The following is a 19,115-nucleotide window of genomic DNA, read 5'->3' on the forward strand; positions in this document are numbered from 1 at the left end:
TTTAAGGCCACATGTGACTTTAATCTCAGCTCTCAGAAGGTATCAGCAGGCAGATCTGTGAGTTGAAGGCCAACCTGGTCTACATATTGAATTTCAGGCCAGCCAAGGCTACATAGTAAGACCATGACTGAGGATTAAAGAAAAAAAGTCGGGGTTGGGGATTTAGCTCAGCAGTAGAGCGCTCGCCTAGCGAGCGCAAGGCCCTGGGTTCGGTCCCCAGCTCCGAAAAAAAAGAAAAAAAGAAAAAAGTCTGCAGCAAGCTCTTTTTGTAAAGAACCTGGAGTAGGCAAATTCCAAACTGGATGTTGATAATCTCAGGTATGCAAGCTTCAGAAGGTTTATGGTCCTGTGTGGAAAGTCTGTGAGGAAGACTGCTGCACAGGGCTTAGTGCAAGAGTACACATGCCTGACCAACGGGGGTGGAGAAGTACAGTTCTGAAATGAAAGAGACAAGGGGAAAATCACCAGGAGACCTGCTTGAAGCCAGGCCATGGTGGGGCACACCTTTAACTCAAACACTCGGGAGACAGAGGCAGCTCACCTGAGTTAGAAGCCAGTCTGATTTACAGAGTGAGTTCCAGCACAGCCACGGCCAGAGAGACCATGTCTCAAAACAAAACAAAACAAAACAAAACAAAAAAACAAATAACAAAACAAAAAGGAAAGAAAAAAGAAAAGGGAATAAATGGATACTTGAAAGATCTTTTTCATAAACACAATTAAAACACTATCGGCTTTTAAGTTTTAGACTGAGAGGTAGTTGTATTGATGAAACAGAGTATTATAAACACCGACAACATGAGATCAGGAGAAAGGTAGTGTGAAAAGGCGGAGGGAAATAGGTACACTGACTTCCTCATTTTCCCTGAGGGTAATCAATAGGGACCGTCCACAGCTGATAAATCAGCAAACAGAGGCTTAAATATCAACGTTTAAAGCCACGCAGGGAGTGCTCAGACGAATTAAAAATAGCGATATATCTTACAGAATTAGGAGGTAGGAGAAAGGTAGAGGCAAGGGGTCAAGTAAATTTGCTAAACCTGTCACATTTACAGCCAAGGAGTCAACAGACATTAATCTGCTAAAGACACACGAAGCCTTCCATCAGAAGAGCTCGGTGCCAAGAGGAGGCTTACCTTTCAATTTAGACCTTTATAACTGAGCCAGTGCAGCAGCTTAGCCGGAGGACTATGGCCTAGCCCGTGCAAGGCCCCGGGGCGAATCCTCAGCAGACATCCAGACAAACGGACACACACAAGGATACACACTAAACTGTGAATAGTTTCTCTGGCTGGGTAGTTGGAGAAGACAAGAAAGAGAGCTTCAACATGTTATACCCCTGTACTATTATTCAGGCAAGCCTTTTTTTTTTTTTTTTTTTTTTTTTTTTTTCTGGAGCTGAGGATGGAACCCAGGGCCTTGAGCTTGCTAGGCAAGCGCTCTACCACTGAGCTAAATCCCCAACCCCTCAGGCAAGCCTTTAATTCCCAATCCTCCTGCCTCAGCGTTCCAAGATGCTGAGATTACAGGTGTGCAGCAGCCAGCCTAGGAACCTTCTGGCTACTAATGACAACTGTATTTGTGCCTCTTTTCCATTTGACTTTATCTCCTGCTATTCTCTGGCCTTTGCTCCGAGTATTAAAGCCATCCTGGTGTCAAAGCACAGCACGCATCTCTGCCCCTCTACTCCGGTGACCCCCTCTGCCTGGACACCCACCCTTTTATATGTGCAGGGGTGCTTTGCCCATTTGCAAGTGTAACTGCACACCTGGCGTCTTTGAATGTCCAAAGAGGGCATCAGGCCTCCTGAGACTGAAGTTAGAGAAGGTTACAAACCACTGAGTGGGCATGGGAACTGAACCTGGGCCTGCTGGGAGGACAGCAAGTCCTCTCAATGGTTGAACCATTTCCACAGACCCTGGATACCCATCTTGAAGACGGTGCACAACACTGTGTTCCACAGTGTTCATGTTTCCTCCCCGGCAATTCCATCTCTGAGGAGTAATCTGCATGGTCCACTTGACTGGCTTGAGAGGCACATTTCTGGGTGCAATTATGAGTATATTTCCAGGCAAGATGAACTGAGAGGGAAGATGGCCTCTGAATGTGGAGGTCTGGGCAAAATTAAGGGTAGGAAGGAGAGACCTGGCAACACCCTGCTCCTCTGTGGCCTCCCATGACCAACTACGTTGCCCTAACATAACCAATGGGAGCCGTAAGGCAAGAAAAAAAGTTCCTCACTCATTCATTCTTTCTCTCCTTTTAAATTTTGTGTGTGGTGGGAATGTGTTGCGTTATATACATAGTGCAGGCATGTTGTATGTGCAGGCATGTTACTTGTTAGTGCTCACGTAGAAGTTATCAAACTCTGCCTTACTACTTTGTGGTAGGATCTCTCACTAAACTGAAAGTCATTTTGGCTAGGCAGGTTGTCCGGAGCCTGCCCTCCAGTGCTGGAGTGACAGAAACCCACTACCATCCCTGCTTTTTTTTTTTTAAACGGACGAAGGCTTATTTTATTTTAATGACAGATCCACCTGAGGCCACAGCCAGGCCACTATGTACAGACATGAGGATGGTTTCTTCCTCCTTGGACAGAGTCTGGATGATCTCTTCCTTCGTGGCCCGGAGGTGCACCTCCCAGTGCTTTTGTGCTTCCTTGGTCTTAGACCTGCGAGCCTCAGCCTGGTAAGCCAGTAGCTTCTGCGAGCCTTGTCTGCCTTCAGTTTGCGGATCTGCTCCATGAGAATCGCTTGTTTTTGAATACATTCCCTTCGACCTTCAGGTACAGGCTGAGATACATATGGCAGTCAATCTTAGATTCCCTTCTCATCCAGGTCACCCTCTCGGCATCCGAGCGTTGGCAGTCCCCTTCCTCTTCCCTGTGCCCATATGCCTGTCCTTCCTCTGTGCCGAGGTGTTTTTCTAGCAGCGAGCCTGGGTATGACCAGTCACAAGCTTCCGGATGATCAGGCCATCTTTGATCAGTTTCCTGATCTGCCATGGGAGTTGACATTGGCGATTTCATTGGTCTCCTTGGGGTCCAACCAGACCTTCTTTTTACCACAGCGGAGGACACTAGAGGCAAGTCTCTTCTGTAGCCCGAGCATACTCAATGACTGTGGACGCAGTAGAGAAAGGAAAGAGCACCTGCCTTTTTTAAAAAGCGGATGCTGGGAATTTGAACCCAGATCCTCACGACTAGACACACTCTTACCCACTGAGCCCTCTCACCCGCCCTTGAGTTGTTTCTGCCAGGCATTTAGGGTACAGAATAGGCAAGTAGCTAATATGATGCCATTTTCCAACGAGGACTGCCTGATCCCTCCTACTGTAACACCAGGGTACCTACCGCCTTCTGACACATTACAAATACATTTATTCACTAATTTTCATACACATCCTCTGTCTCCTCAAGAACACATGCCTCTAGGCAGCCATCTGTGGGGTTCGCTGACATGTTTACTCTGAACTCTCGGATGGTGACTGCCACATGGCAGGCTCTCATGAGATACCAGAGAAGTGGATGAAACATAATATTCCGTGAGATAAAATAGGCATAATTGAAGCGGCCTCATGGCTTGTTGTGAGGATTACATGAAATAATAGACTTTGGGTACCTGGCATAGTGGGACCATTTTACCTCTTGCAGGATGGTTACCGCTGGCTTCTGAAGGAATTATTTTCAGTGGAGACCTAAGAAAATGAGGAGTGCATGGGTTTGGGTGGGCGGAGAGATGGAGAAGATCTGGGTGGGCGGAGTTGGGGAGAGGATCAGAATATACCGTGTGGAAAAAAATTTCTTTGCAATTAAAATAAAATGAAAAGAAAAAAGAGGAGTTATCCAGGTAGACGGGAAGAATGCTTGTAGAAAGACCTGGAGCTGCGTGTATGGGCAGGTCAAACATTCAGAGAACTGGTTTAGGGCTAGAATAGTTTGCCTAGTGCGTGCAAGAACCATCTGCAACACTGCACACACAAACAAAAAAGGGATTTATCTTTTGTCATGGTTAGGAAACAGGGTTAAGGGAGAAGGAAGATTAGGCCAAAGGCCAGATCCTCCAGGCCTGGAAAACGAGTTACAGCTGACCGTGAGGACTTGGTGGGCCTCTTCAGTCAGGTCTACCTGGTATGATCATTTTGGTTGCCATGTTGAGTGAGTTGGTTAGGACAGGCCTGGGAACAACATTAGCAGGCACGCCAAGTGGGGAGGAATGGTTCAGGGTTCGGCATGGTGGCTCATGCTTGTAACCCCAGAGTTCAGGAACAGTATACCATGAATGTGGAGCTAGCCTGAGCTACAGGGTGAGTGGGACTCTTGTCTCAAGTTGGAGGGCCTAGTATATGGCTTGGGTCAGGAGCAATGGGAACGTAGACACACAGACAGGAGAGGCCACATGGACAGGGTTGGTGGTGGGATGAGGGAGTACAGGAGAGATCTCGGATTAGCAAATGTGGTGCCTGGGGCGCTAGACTCTGTACTGGGAGACCCCAGAGGAGCAGGCCTGAGGGTATAAACTACACGGGCAGGAGAAGGGTGTGGCTTGCTTGGTAGAGTGCTTGCCTGGAAGCCAGGAAGCTAGAGATGGTAGTTACAGCCCTGTGATCTCTGCAATTTGGGAGGTGGAGGCAGGAGGATCAGAGGTTCATCTTAAATCTACATGAATTTGAAGTCTGAACTATGAGCCTCTACCTTTCAAAAAAATAAAAAAAAAATGGGCATAGCGGTGCGCACATCTTTAATCTCAGAACTCAGGAGGCAGAAGCAGGCAGATCTTGGAGTTTGGAGCCAGTCTGGTCTATACAGTGAGTTCCAGGCCTGGCCAGCCAAAGCGACAGTCTCAAAAGTAGAAACCAGCCAACGCGAAATACAGCGGAGACTTGATACTGTTGGGGATGGAGAAGATTCTGAAACACCAGTGGTGTGTGGGTCCTAACTCTGGTCCTAACCTGCCGCTTGGTCTCTTTCATGGGAGCCCTTGCTGGTGAAGGATTCCCTGATCTGCAGAGATCCCTGTGGTTCAGGTAGGCCTATAGAGCACAAGTGCTGAGCCTGTGTGTATGGTGGGGGCAGGTCTGCATGCTGGCATTTCTCAATTACTGGTGTCTACTCTTCCCTAGGCAATATCTCATGGTTTAATCTTTGATTTAGCAAGTAATTCTTCAAATGTCATCCCCTCAGAAACCGTGGGATGCTAGTTACCCTTCTCTGAATACAAAAGGGTTGGGTACTAAACTGTGGGTGGGATACTGAGGAGGGGCTGGTTCTGGGCCTTGGTCATTCAAATCCCCTGGGGTGATGGTGGTGGGACTGATAACCATGAGGTCCTCTACTCCTTTGAGCCAGGACAATACAAGTCTGCAGGCACACCACATTCTTTTCAAGTTCGTCTGGCCCCACCCATCCCCTTCTAGCCTAGGGTCTCACTGCACTTGGAACTTCCTACTTAAGGCCTGGGCTTCCAGTGTTTTGCACCTCCTACTAGGAACTCTCTTCCCCTCTTAGAGCTAACTTCTACTCACCCACTCAAAACACTGAAACTGCAGTCGCCTCCTTTAGGTCTTCCCCAAGGCCACAGTGAATCCGTGAGGACTCTTGTTGCAGGTGACTTAGGTTCTCTTCCGGTTTGTCCAGGATGCTGAGGTCAGGCAGAGCCTTCTGACCACCAGGGTCAAGGCTGCAGGGTCAGTGAACCCTCCTTGCTGTGTCCCCGAGCAGAGGACCTCACTGCCTGTGTCTAACACCCACATGGCAAGAGTTACAAGATTTCTTTTTTTTTTTTTTCTTTTTTTTGGGGCTGGGGATTGAACCCAGGACCTTGCGCTTCCTAGGCAAGCGCTCTACCACTGAGCCAAATCCCCAACCCCACAAGATTTCTTACTAATCAACGCCCACATGGGCCTTTTCTAAGTCCACACACAGGGTTCTCCCATTCCTTAGGGAGACAATGAAGGAGATGAGGGTCTGAGAGCCCCTCCCAACAGCTGCAGGTGGTTCCATCATCCGTTCAGGTAGCCTCGGCGGGAACCGTCCTGTCCTAGGCACTCAGGTTGGGCCTCACTGCCCTGTTGGAATGGACTCCTCGGAACCCACCCTAAAGATGCAGACTTAAGATACCGACCACACCCTAGATACAGGAGCTGAGACAGAGGCCCGGTGTGTAAGAAATCTGATTATTCAAATTTATTACCATCAAGAAGTATGCAATGATGCTGTAGTTTTCCTTAACAAATAGAAAACAGACTGTGTACAACAGTGAACTCTACAGCACTAGCGTCCACAAGGTAAAAATGAATGTCTCATCCAACACCACCAACCCCGGACCGTCGATCTCCGCTTAGCCTAGCTATATCTGAGGACGTCCACATCGAGTCCTTCGGCTAAAACAGCTATGCACCCTTTCCCGCCCCCACTTACTACCTAGATAGTGCTGCCCAGAGGAAGAGACCCTCTCCCTGCCCCTCAGCAAGCTGAGATAAGAGGACTGAGTAGAGTACCATGGATACAAGTCCAGTAGTCTTGCCACATTGGTTTGTGAGGGCGACTTGAAGGAGTGGGAAGGGCGAGTCATGGGGGATTTGAAGACAGCTGCAAACCAGGAGAGAAAGCATCTGTCCCGCTGAGGACAGACATGTGCTACCAGGCCCACTGGCCTAGACCTGAAGGGCCGGCCACGCCCCCGCTTGGCCCTGAGGTGTGTGGGGCGTGGCACAGGCCCTCACCTGTGCCATTCAGTTACCGAGGTGGCCAGAACCCACAGCTTACAAACACCTGCCACACTGCACCGCTGGGGATGACAGCAAGACTCTGTGGGCCCACAACGAGCCCCAGGCACATTGAGTTGCCTCCCACTTCGGAGCAGAAGGAGAGGCCAGGGGATGAATCTTTATTTCTTTTTTTTAAAAAAAAATATTTTTATGTTTTTTTTTTTTAATTTTTGCTTTTTTGAACCTTTGCAAACACGATGGTGACGAGGAACGCCTTGCCAGGCTCCCCCCAGACACGTCTGTGGTTGTAGGCTATGAATGTTAAATGCACACTGGGGATGTGTTTCCTATCGCCTCCCCGCCCACCACTGTCTGTGGGGCCTAAAAAAAGGCTCTCAAGGAAAAACAAAACCTAAAACAAAATAAAGTGTTTCCCTGCATTTGGCTGGAATAGGATCTCCTCTGAAAGGCTGGAGGACAGCAGGAGTCTCAGCTGCCTCCCGGGCCACAGCCGACTTGCTCAGGTAGGGCCCTAGCTCTGCTCGAGGAAGGAAAGCGTGTACTGTGTCCTTCCGCAGAAGTTGTACAAGGATCCAACGTGAACTCAAAAAGGAAAACAAGTAAGTCCCAACTCCCACAGCAGCCCAATCTGTAGTGAAAGACCTGCAAAAGGAAAGTCGGAGGAAGAGGCTAGGACCCCGCAGTCTACCCCGCCTAAATGTATAAAACGTGGGGGGCTCTGCCCCCTTTCCCACCCCATGAGAAGCATGAGAATCGCGGAGCTGAACAGAGAGCTTGAAGCAGGGCTCCACTTGGGCCCGGTGGACGAGGGCCCAGAGCCAGGCTGCCAGTCCGCCTACTTGCCCAGGTGTTCTGGGCTCTCTGACTGGTGTGGCAATGTTCCCGAAATGCTGTGATCCCAGTGGGCTGTGCTCTGCCGGCAACAGCATCCGTGCAGGAGGGCTGGACGATGGTCGGTATGGCTCAGAGGAGCTGGGTCCCCTCCGGAGCCCCTCAGGGGAGCGGCGGAGGAGAGGGGAGCAGTAGTTACGTTGCATAGTGATCAAAGCTGCCGAGGTATTCCAGGGCCGCACGGTAGCACAGCTGGTATTGGTCCTTTGAGAAAGAGGGTGAGGGGTGCCCATCAGTGGGAACCAATAGCTATTCCAAACAGAAGGGCACTCACACTGCAGCCGGTGGCCACAGACATGGCCTCTGTCGGCTAAGAGAAGATGCTGGACACAGAGAGCTGCCCAGCTACTCTCCAGTTGAAGCCGCAAAGGCCCATTTCTCCCTTTTCCCTCTCCCAGGCCTGTGTCCACCTCTGCTTCTCAAACCACATTTGTCTGTCCCCAGACTCATACATCTCACACAAACTGCTATGTCTAACCCTACCCTAAAGGCAGCCCCGCACACCAGAGCTCAGGAAGGTGTTACCAAATGAACACAGCTCACTCTCCTCTCCCCTGCATGTCAAGCAGGACAAGTAATACCAAATGGCTGGAACGTGAACCAACACACGTGGGCCGGCTGCACGTGCAGCTGTGGGTTGTAGGGAAGAAACTTGGGTCCTTCACTCAGTCTGCATACCTCTGTCTGCACCATTGCAGGGCGCTGTGTGCGGAGGGTCTTCACGGTCTGGAACATGTCAACCACGCCCTCGTACCGCATGCGCTCCAGGACAATGCTCAGGGTGATAAACACCCCTGTGCGGCCCACACCAGCACTGCTCAGAGAATGGCCGTGTCAGGAGGCCTGCTCACCTCACACAGGGGCCTTCGGGACCTCCGCCCACCCCATCCCCCACGGGGACGTCCCACCTGCAGTGTACTGTGATGGGCCCATCCTGTCCAAACTGCTCCTTTGTCTTGTGCACCTGCCCGATGAAGTCGATGAAGCCTTCCCCCGTCTTGGGTACTCCTTGCTCTGGCCAGTCTGTAAACTGGAACTGTCGGATTGTCCTTGACTGCCCATCCTGAGGAGAAGGACAGGGGTCAGAATTAAGGTTTGTATGTTGGGGAGTAGGCTCTAAACCAGGAGCACAACCACACAGGGATGCACTCTCAGAGGTAACACATATGACTCAGATGGCGCAAGGGACACGTTTCTGTGCAGTCTTTGGCCAACACTCACCCGGGCATCTGTGACTTTGAATTCACGCAGGATATACTGGGGCATGTTGTACTCAGCCATCGGGTCAACGACAAAGTATTGATAGCGAGCAGAGCGCTCTGCTGGCCAGTACTGGTGACATTTCTCCTGTGGACAGAACACCAGGCACCGCCCACGATCAGGTGGGATGGCCAGGCGAAGAGAACGCCACGTTTCAGAGGACTCTGGGACAGGATGCCTCAGGTGGAGGTAAGAGTCTGAGGCTTTGCTGATGGGTAAGCGGGGTGTGAGAGCAGAGAGTAAAAAAGGCCCGTCCTTCCCAAGGGTAGCCGGTGTCCTCCCTGGTAGGAGAGGGGCCCTGGGGGGGTGGGCTCACCCTGCCCATCTCCCGAAGCTTCGTCAGCATGACGATGATGGTGGAATTGTGCTCCCATAACATGCGCCAGAAGTCCTCGGTGCTCTCGGCCAGAGGCCCCTGTGTAGCTATGTAGGCCTTCTGCTGTCTGGGTGACATAAGACTTGACATGCTGGAGGTGCTGCTGCCCCCCGCGATCCCGACACCGCCTAGCTCCTTAGGACCCTGCTCAGAGAGCAGCACTCTTCCAGGAAGCCCTCACTGCTGTACCCGACTCGCTCTGATCTTTTTGAATTAGCTCTTACTCTCCCAACCCGAAGCAAACCAAGGTACCAAAGGGCATGGTGGGGCAGGGAGGAGCATGCCGACCTGTAGCCATCTAGAAAGCTGGCATTGATGTAGTCAGAGCCCTCCACACCACGGATGGGTTGCAGGCACACTCGAGTCAGCTCATAGGGCATGATGTTCACCAGGCGGTTCTTGAACTTGTTGCAGGGCAGGTTGGCACTAATGAAGCGAGACGTGTGGGCCTTGGAGTTGGCCAGCAACTGTAAGGAGGAAGGGTTCTGTCAGGCCTGGCTTCCTGCAAAGAGACCCTCCCACGACCAAGTCCAGGACCATGGAGTCAAGCAGGCCCCCGAGTCCCACCTTGAACTCAAGCTCCATGGCAGTGACACTCTCCCCGGGAGGCACTTGGCCTAGCTTCTGGATGTGGGCATAGAGGTTTCGAGCAAGCACCTCAGTGTGTCCGCACATGGCAGCCTCTAACAGTGCCTCGTGGATGAACACATACTGGTCCTCTGTCTGCACCATGTAGTTCCTTTGCGAGCGCATGCACGTCACGTGGCCATAGATGTCAACTGTCTTCTCGTGCTTCATACGCTCCAGCATTGCGTCGATGACAATGAAGCAGCCCGTGCGGCCCACACCAGCACTGAGGACAAGAGCAGTGCTTGGGGCAGGGGTCTCCTCATCTCCCACCCTCCCCTCGGGTGGCTCTGTACTCTCACCTGCAATGCACCACCATGGGTCCTGCATCTAGCGGGTTACAGGCCTTGACCCGTCTCAGGAAGGCCAAGATGGGAGTGGGGTACTCAGGAACCCCATGGTCTGGCCAGGCCATGAACTGGAACTGACGCAGCTCACGCTTCTCACTGGAGCCGCTCTGGGGAACAGGCAATGGAGATGAGGTTTGCCTGCCACAGACCCAGGGAAGGGGCCAGACTACCCACTCTCAAGTGACACTTAGAAGCCACACCAGACAGTCACCTAACACAGGCTGTGAGAGCCCCTCATACACCTCCCAGGCCCTGACTCAAGGCTGCCCTCTGCCAGCCCATAACACTCAGGCTACAACCTAAGAGGTGGACGAGTGCTTGGGCACTCAGGGCCTCACCTTATGGAGTGCGAAGGTGCGCATGGTGTACGTGGCCAACTCCACAGTGTCCACCAGGGTCACCTGAATGAGGCCATAGGTCTCAGTGCCACGGGCTGGCCAATACTGATCACACTTCACCTGGAGGGAGATGGGCAGGACAGGGACAAGGTACAGATGACAATGTTGTAGGAAGTCCAAAGGCTCAAGCAGACAGAAGCAGGGGAAAGGTCCAGCTTACCTGGCAGGCCCCAGCTCTGAATTCTCCCCCTCCCTCTTCCTCCCCAAGCATCATCACACTAAGCTACCACCCTTGCCCTCATTGGTTGAAGGAGGACCATAATTGAAAATTATTTATTCAACACCAGATCGCAGCAAGCACATTTTCTGCCAAATTGACCCATAACGTTTATGCCCTGTTTTCAAGCTCTGTAAATTTTATGTTCCAGTCGATGCTTCGCAGTGCAAAAGCAGACATCAGGAGCTCCTTCCACTAATTAACTTAGATGTGTGAACACCCCAGGAGTATTCTGGCATCTGGGGAACATGTGAACACCCCAGAAACTGGGGAACATATTAACATTCCAGAAAATGACAGCATTTGGTGAAACATATTAACATCCCGGGAACCCATAGACACCTGGGGAACACGCTACATTACATCCCAGCAGTTCCCCTGTATCTAGGGAATGAGACAATACTCCAGAACACCACAGCCCTTGGGGAGTCCCACGAAAACATTCACAGGAGGTGGCACCCAGCGTCACCAAGTCCTTTCCCATCCATCCCCCTTACCCGGGATTTCTCCTCTAGCCTGGTCATCATGACCACTGTGGCTGTACGCTGTTCCCACACCATCCTCCAGAAATCACCCATGGTCTCAGGCAGCGGACCCTGTGTGGCGATGTAGGCATTCTGCTTTCGGTAGCCATCAATGTAGTTGGCATTGATGTAGTCACTCCCAGGAACACCTATAGACGCGAAGGGATGTGAGAGTGTTATCCGTTATGCTAGGCCCCGGGGCCAGCCCACCATGCCTCAGAGCAGGGCAGAGGAGAGCAAAGAGCAAGGGGGCAATTTGCCCCAGGCTCACCATCAATGGAGGTGAGGAGGACTCGAGAGTGGTCATAGGCAATGACGTTTGCATAGCGGTTCTTGGGCTTGTTCACCTCTGAGTTGGAATTCTCCCACGTGAACTGCTGTCCAGGGTCAATGGACTGCCAGAAATGGAAAAAACAGGGAAAGTGAGGGACAAGTCAAGGGAGGCCTACCCATGATGCTTTGCAGCCGAGTAACATCTACACCGCCCAGCCACTCGGCTGACACATCCCAAGTGAAAGGAGACAAATTGAGGATTCAAACTTCCACAGCAGCCCCTTGCAGATCAGATGAGGACCGGGTGGGTCATGGGACAGGCCCCGCATGCAACTGGTGGGATGAGACGATGATGTGGCCGCCTAGGCCATGCTGGAGACTGTCTAAGGCTCCAGGTCCACGCACCATGCTGCCCAGCTCTCTTCCCCATCTCTGGTTTTCCTATTCTGCCTGTTCCCTTGTTCCCTTCCCTGCCCTTCCTGCGGGTAGGACCTAAGCTCCTCCGAATCTCCAACTTGGCTCTCTTCTCACTCTACATCTTCACTGCTCAGGAAACGTTTTGTTTGTTTGTTTGGACAGGGTCTCATGTATACCTGGCTAGGTCTGAACTACCTCCCTACTTTGCAGCTAAGGATGGCTCCGAAGTTCTCAACTTTCTATTTCCAAGTTGTGCATGGGTGAGTGGTGTGTGCTACCCCGTTTATGGGATGCTGGGGGGTCAAATCCAGGGCTCTGCAAATTCTAGGCAAGTATTCTACCAAATAAGTTACATTCACAGCCCGTTCACAAGTTTTTCCTTTCTCTCTTTTAAAATGCATGTGTGTATACATATGGTTTGTACACCTGTGTGGTGGACACCCTACCAACACCCTCTGCCTTCGAGCCAGGACTTCTCAGTGGCCTACAGCTCACCAAGTAAGCCAGGTTGGCTAGCCAGTCGTACCATGGTGGCTTCTGTCTCTGCTTCCCCAGTCTGGGATTACAAGTGCCTGTTTTACACCTGTGATCTTCACCTTTTGTGGGTGTTTCACTGTCTGAACCACTCCCATTAGCCACCCCCACCCCATTCACAGGACTCTTCTGCTTAGATGCCAGGGCTGCCCCTACTGTCCTGCAGGCCCCTAGACAGCTTCATGCACAAGCCTCTACCCCAGGTCTTTTAAAGGTCAGCTCATCCGTTTCCTGTCACAGCTCTGCTGTGACCTCCCTCTCAGTGGACAGCACCGATCACCCAGGAAGGCCAGTCAGGTTTGAAGTCCATCTTAGAAACTCCCCAAGGCCCCTCCCACTGCTTACCACACCCCACACTCCCTTCCTCTGCTCTTCTCAACTTACTGCTGCTGCCTTCAGCTAGCAACTAGCTCTGCTTGGTACCTCCAGGCCTCTTGCCCTACTTCAACCCACTCTGTCCTTCAGCCAGAACAGTCTTTCAAAAAATGCAGATCTGAGTATCAAATTCCTGCTCAAAAGCCTCCCATGCTCTTGCCTGGCTCAGGGCACAAAAATGCTAACAGCTACATTTCTGTGTGAGCTCATGGTGTGCCCAGCATTGTTCTAAGCAGCTGTGTGCATTTCTCCATCTCTTACTCAAGACAGGTGTGAGTTATTATCCTTACTTTGTGGATGGACAGAATCAACATCTATATCACAGTCTCTTCCATTTTGGTCCCAGACTCATTATACTCTAAGAAGGCTGGCTCACCACTTCTGTGAGGGCTCACCCACCGGACACACCCACCATCGTGTTTGCTATATGATTTCAGAGCATGTTTTCAGAACCACATACTCACAGCACTGATCAATGCTCTGCCTGTGTTTCCCAGTGTCTGTGTCCCAAGGCCATTTGTCTTTACAGGCCCAACACTTAGCACAAGGACTGGCACACAGTTAGATCCTAGCAATGTCTGACAAATGACTTACGGACCACGAAAGAGAAAGTTACAGGAGAGCCCACATTAGATCTGGAGGCTTCGAGGCGAAGAGGGTCCTTTAAGGAATGGAGGGCAGGTGGAAAGTGATGGCTGTGAGCAGGGGCCCTGGGTGCCAAGGTGGGCACAGCTTTATTGCAAAGATGGCAAGGTATGGGGCAGGACAAAGGTAAATTCTGGTAAAAAAAAAAAAAAAAGGGAAGGCCTCGTTGGCCAGAAGCCAAGCTAGATGCAGGATGCCTGGGTGACAGGCTCTGCCCGTACAACAGAGATGGCATCGATGCTATGCAGAGACATGCTCATCCGTCTACCTGCCAAGCTCAATTTTCTTCTTTGGAAGCCTGGCCTATCGCCTTCAGGATCTACCTGGCCCATTGCCCTTAGAAGGGCAACTCCGGCACCCAGGGATATATCCCCCAAACAGAACTCAAGAGTGGTGGACACCTGACTAAGAGAGCAAACCCCTGGGTCCAGATGAACGCATCCATCCATCATCTGCCCAGCAGTCATCCTCCGAGGCCTTTGCCAAGTGCTGGCGAAAGAGCGGCAGACATAGCAGAGAGACAAAGAAAGGGGGCCTCCTTATCACTTCCTCTCGAACAAGGCTCCCCTGACTCAACTGTTCCTGACACAAGAGCTGTGGGTGGGACAGGCACTCACTGACCCTGAAGTCTAAGCTCCCAGCACACAGAGGTCAAGGCCAGAGTGAGGCAAACACCTGAAGGGCATCTTGACTCCCTGTCTATGGTCACGGGTGGGAGGATGGAAGCCGGGCTAAGGACAGCCTTCCTGCCCCTCATTGACAATGGTTACCACAGGGAGGCTCAGTAGCTGTTATGCAAGCCTGCCTAAGGTTAGATATTATAGGCACTGTTACTAAATCAGTGTCTGTTTCTGTAGGCATAGAGACATTTGTCTGGACACCTAGCACATGTCCCGGGGTGACCACCAGAGGGCTATGGTGAGCCTGTGAGCTGAGCCCAGCACCTGAGAAGACTAGTTCCCTAATTGAACTTTGCTATTGATCTCCCTGGCCCACCTTCTAATATCCCCAGCTAGAACCTAGGACAAAACAAAAATGGACTTGAGTAGACTGAGGACACACAGTGGGAGTGGTGGATGTCTCACCTCATACTCCTGGGAGAACTTGAGCCCATCATTGGCTTTGAGACGTTCAATATTGTCTGCCAGGTCAGTGATGGGGATGGGCGGGTGGTCTCGCATACCTAGGGGAGGTGGAGACACACACACAAGGTGGCATTAGTGCAAGTTCTGAGCAGGGTGGCAGAGCCCAAAGTGTGTGTGAACATGTGTGAACATGTGTGACCATGAAGTACTCGGCACTGGTGGCATGGAGACAACAGCACATGCGGCGGCAGCGACAGGGATGGAGAATGCACAGTGGCGGGGCATCGGGGAAGGCAGAGTGAGGTGTGTGTACAGTGAGCGCCCGGAAGCATGTCCAGATGATCTGGTGCTGCATGGGGACCACAGGGCTCTCTGCTTGCCAGGTCTGCCTAAGAGAAACAAGAGGCCTCTTCCCTTGAAGCCAGAGCTGCAAGCTCAGGGACGTGGCGGCAGCAGACAGGTTGGAAGCTGGGCTCTTACCACACCTGTCTGAGACGGACCCTCCCGCCCCTCATTGACGCCAGTGACCCTGGGAGATTTGGTGACCCTGTCATCCCGGGCACCAAGTGTGTGGGTGGAATGGTCATGGAGTGCAAAGACAATGGCAGAGTGGCATAGAAGTAGGAGGAGAAGCAGAGATGGGGAAGAAGACACAGAGGGTCAGACTGAGACCTGAGGTGGCAGGGCCGGGGAGATAGGGTGGGAGAGAGGACAATGGAGGAAGCCATGTGGGCACAGGAGGGGACAGAGATGGGAGACAGACAGGAGAGGGGAGAATAAAGGCAAGGGGAGAAGAGAATGGGGTGAGACATGTGGAAGCAGGCGAGTGGAGACACACTGAAGCCAAAGTGTCCCCAAACGAGGGAACTTTGAAAACTAACTTGAGATATTCGGGCAACTGGGGGCACTGGAACCTGCAGAGAAAACAAACCAAGAAAACAATGGGACAGGAGCAGAGCCCAGGAACCCTCTTCTGGTCACCTGGTTCTGCCATGTACAGCACTGCAGGGGCTGTAGATGAAGGGCAAGAGGACGGGGCACAAACGGAAGTATGGAACAGGTGCCTTAAAGCTCACTGTCTTCCAGTACAGAGACTCCCACACGCCACAGGTCTGAGTGGCCTCTGGAGACTTTATAATAAACAGTCCAACCCCGCCCTCAGCCCCTCAGAATCTGATCTTGGTCATTTTCAGATGGCCTCCACAATGGAAATGAAAACTCTTTAAGAAACCTCACGTTCCTCTCTTTCTCGGGGATGTCATGAAACAGTGGTGTCCTCACACACTGATATCTGAGGGCTCTGCATCCCCTTCGCTGCCCTTGAACCCACGGAAATACTACACCACCCTGCTCCATGGGTTCCCTTCTCCCCCTCGGAGCCTTGACCACTGCCTCATCCTTGGCACCGCCATACTGGTGGCTTCATGCCGAGGTGAGCAGAGTTCAGACCCAAAGGCCTACTGCCACGTGGACATCTCTACAGCAGCCTCTGCACCTTTGTGTGAGCTCAGCTCACCTTCTGCCTTCAGCTTCCCTGAGCCTGTTCTTGTCCTGCCCTCACTTTCCTACCACTTAACTGCCCGACTTCTTCTTGCCCATGGGCCCACTCTCCACAGAAGCAGTCAGCGGTATTCTTACAGCAGCCCTGCTGCTCCTCTGATGAAGACCTTCAACTCCCTTGGTTGGTCAGGATAAAGTCTAAGCTGCTCAGCCTGCCGGTCAAAGTCCTGATCAAGAAGACCCCTGCTCAGCCCCAGTGACCTCTCAGCTCCAACACTGCAGAAATACCCGAAGGGCCTTTACTTGATACACACACTGTGCTTCCATTTAGAGTCGCCTCCAACCCAACTTCCTGTATGGTGCCCATGAAGGAGGCACCCTCTGAGAGCAGTCTCCTCTAGCACCACGCTGATGCTTGCCTTCCTCACAGATCCACTCACTGGTTACGACAGCTTGCTGGGTCCACAGGGCACACTTTCTCAAGTCACATGTCTTTGGAACCCAGTCACCATGCTGTAAGAAGTCCAGGCTACACCAAGAGGCTAGTTCATCAACTATCTCCCCGTACCACCTGAACACACCACCCTGGGGTTGGCAAACGTTCACTACAAAAGGCCAGAAAACAAATACTTTATGCTCGCAGACATCCAGGGTCTCTTCTACCTTCTATCTGTCAACTGACCATTGTAGTGCAAACATCCCCAGAAATGACTGGATATAGTGGTGTGCTGGGCAAACTTTATTTATAAAAGCAGATGGTGGGCTGTATTTGGCTCCAGGCTGTAACTTGCTAGCCCCACTTTAAATGACACTAGTTCCCAGCTTTCGAGTCTTCCAGCTGAGGGCCTGGGCATTCTAGAATAGACACTGATCCTACCGTGCCCTGTCTGAATTCCTGACTCATAAAAACTATGAGAGAGAATACGTAATTACTGTTGTTTTAAGCCTCAGAGTTAAGGGTAATTTGATGTGCAGTGATAACCGGCTCACACATCCAAACTCTCTGTGTGCACACATTACTTCACTCGCTCATTCCACGGTTGTGTGCTCACAGGTATCCAACTAGAATCTATCACACGATAAATACAAGGACGAGGCTGAACGAGTCAGGGCCTGGAGCTACAGCTGCAGAGACTGTCGGTCTCTGAGAGACATCTCTGGGGTGTAGGGAAGGAGTGATAGTCCAGGTGGAAGGAACGGTTTGAAGTCACACAAGAGCAGCCCAGGTGAAGGGACAGATAATTGAGCCTGGAGCTTGGGAACCCACATCCTTGCACAGTGAATCTGAAATAGCCTTTGGAAGGGTCAGGTGTGAGCCCCTCATCCACCATTCTGTCTGCTACAGCGTCTTACTTCTAACATAGTGCGTGTGCGTGCGTGTGTGTAAGGCCCGAGAGCAGATATAGAGACTGACCACTTGTGCCAGAGATGTTGGCTTCAAGAGGTCCCTTAGAGTCCATATTCAGAGACTGGAGACACACAGGGGACCTCTGTTGTCTCTAGAAGTCTCCTAGCCTGTCCTATTGGATGTGGATGCCTCTGTCATGTCAATCCAAAGGGAACAAAAAAAGGAGAGAGGCAGCGGGAAGCAAGCACACAGTAAGGCCTTTTGGTGGGAGAGCCCAATGGCCTTCGGGACTGAGCTGGAGGCCAAGAGGCTGAGGGATCAGCCTTACCTGGGGTCTGGTAGTTAAGCCTTCGCATTTCCACAGGGTCAGAAGAGTGGGCCAACAGGGAGTCCTTCAGCCCGATTGACTGCTCATCCTTTGACGATGGGGAATGTGTTCTCTTCCTAAAGAAGAAAGACGACGAGAGTGAAAACTTGGGACACACGCAGCTCCCACGGCCACAGATGTCTTCCCACCACCCCATCTTATCCTGGGATCTCTGGGCATGAGCCAGGGGCAGAGCAGCGTCGACATGAGAGAACACGGGGTAGGGATGGGGCAGGAAGACAGCAGGTGTGGAGTGGGCATGGGAGCAGCACAGCGAGGCAGGAAGGGCAGAGAGGCTGGTGGTTCCGCTGGGCAGGAGGCAGATCGCTGCTGGGCAGTGGCTGCCGTCCTTAAGTCGATCACAGCTGAGGCAGCAGAAGCCACCAAGAAAAACATGCACTGGCACATAAAACACACAAACATCACAAGGGGTTGGGTCCCAGCTGCCTGGCTCTCAGGGCCAATGTCCAGAGCAGCAGGGGAGGGGCAGGAAGGCAGGGCCCTAGCCAGACAGAGTCCTCTCACTGGTGTCAGCTTGCCCATCTAAAAAGGACAGGGTCAGAGACAGACTACAGGGGACTGCCTGCAGTCCCTGCGCAGGAGTGTATGGCGAGAACTTGGAAATAAACCCACACATGTGTGCATCGGGACATCTTTCCCTGCTGCTCTGCCGAGTGCAGAGATGGCCTCTTGTAGGAATTAGGTTGGAGAAACGGGAGCCTAAGGAGGGTTCTGGAGAGCTCTGTGGACTCAGGGAAGCAATGAGGGCTGCAGTGTGCACATGCTCCCGGGAGGAGCATCTCCTGCGGAAAGTACGGAGTTGGACTAACAGGAGCATGACAGAGCCTGCCCCTCGTGCCCATGAGGCTCATCTGGAACTGGAGAGCCCACTGTGCCGAGGAGGCAGGCACCTTGCTGACTAAAGCCACAGGCTAAGAGGGTTCGGTCAGAGCTCCACCCCTCCCTGCCGGCCCGCACGGGGGTAAGTAGAGGGAAGGTGTGTACAGAGAAGGAATGACTCCTACCTTTCTTGTTTACTAGGTCCCGAGAGACAGGCAAGGACAGAAGAAAGGAATGGTCACTGTCGCTGCTGAGACTCAGCCCTCAAAGTCAAGGGAGGTGTGGGACCCTGATAAGGCGCCCAAATGATGACCTCGGGAGCTCACCTCTATGTACAGACATTAGAACCCAAGTAGGGA

The 19,115-nt window shown here is 52.0% G+C and overlaps 1 protein-coding gene across 24 annotated transcripts in view; it reads right to left on the reverse strand.

Annotated features, from left to right (window-relative positions):
• Window positions 1-6,160: 6,160 nt before the first annotated feature.
• Window positions 6,161-19,115, reverse strand: part of Ptprf (protein tyrosine phosphatase, receptor type, F) — an 82,030-nt gene continuing 69,075 nt past the window's right edge. For 13 of the 24 annotated variants that reach the window (XM_039110167.2, XM_039110174.2, XM_039110159.2 and 10 more), the window contains 14 exons: window positions 17,878-17,993; window positions 15,583-15,615; window positions 14,702-14,799; window positions 11,644-11,767; window positions 11,346-11,521; window positions 10,572-10,691; window positions 10,186-10,340; window positions 9,824-10,109; window positions 9,545-9,723; window positions 9,197-9,323; window positions 8,842-8,967; window positions 8,529-8,683; window positions 8,299-8,434; window positions 6,161-7,824 (listed from right to left, as the gene is read on the reverse strand). In XM_039110167.2, coding sequence (XP_038966095.1) covers window positions 7,756-7,824; window positions 8,299-8,434; window positions 8,529-8,683; window positions 8,842-8,967; window positions 9,197-9,323; window positions 9,545-9,723; window positions 9,824-10,109; window positions 10,186-10,340; window positions 10,572-10,691; window positions 11,346-11,521; window positions 11,644-11,767; window positions 14,702-14,799; window positions 15,583-15,615; window positions 17,878-17,993 — 1,900 coding nt within the window. In that variant the 3' untranslated portion in view covers window positions 6,161-7,755. The remainder of the gene's footprint in view (window positions 7,825-8,298; window positions 8,435-8,528; window positions 8,684-8,841; window positions 8,968-9,196; window positions 9,324-9,544; window positions 9,724-9,823; window positions 10,110-10,185; window positions 10,341-10,571; window positions 10,692-11,345; window positions 11,522-11,643; window positions 11,768-14,701; window positions 14,800-15,582; window positions 15,616-17,877; window positions 17,994-19,115) is intronic. The other 11 variants (XM_039110175.2, XM_039110168.2, XM_063287877.1 and 8 more) reach the window with 2 other exon arrangements.

Source organism: Rattus norvegicus, chromosome 5 (genome assembly GCF_036323735.1).
Source record: "Rattus norvegicus strain BN/NHsdMcwi chromosome 5, GRCr8, whole genome shotgun sequence".
In the NCBI taxonomy this organism is placed as follows: domain Eukaryota; kingdom Metazoa; phylum Chordata; class Mammalia; order Rodentia; family Muridae; genus Rattus; species Rattus norvegicus.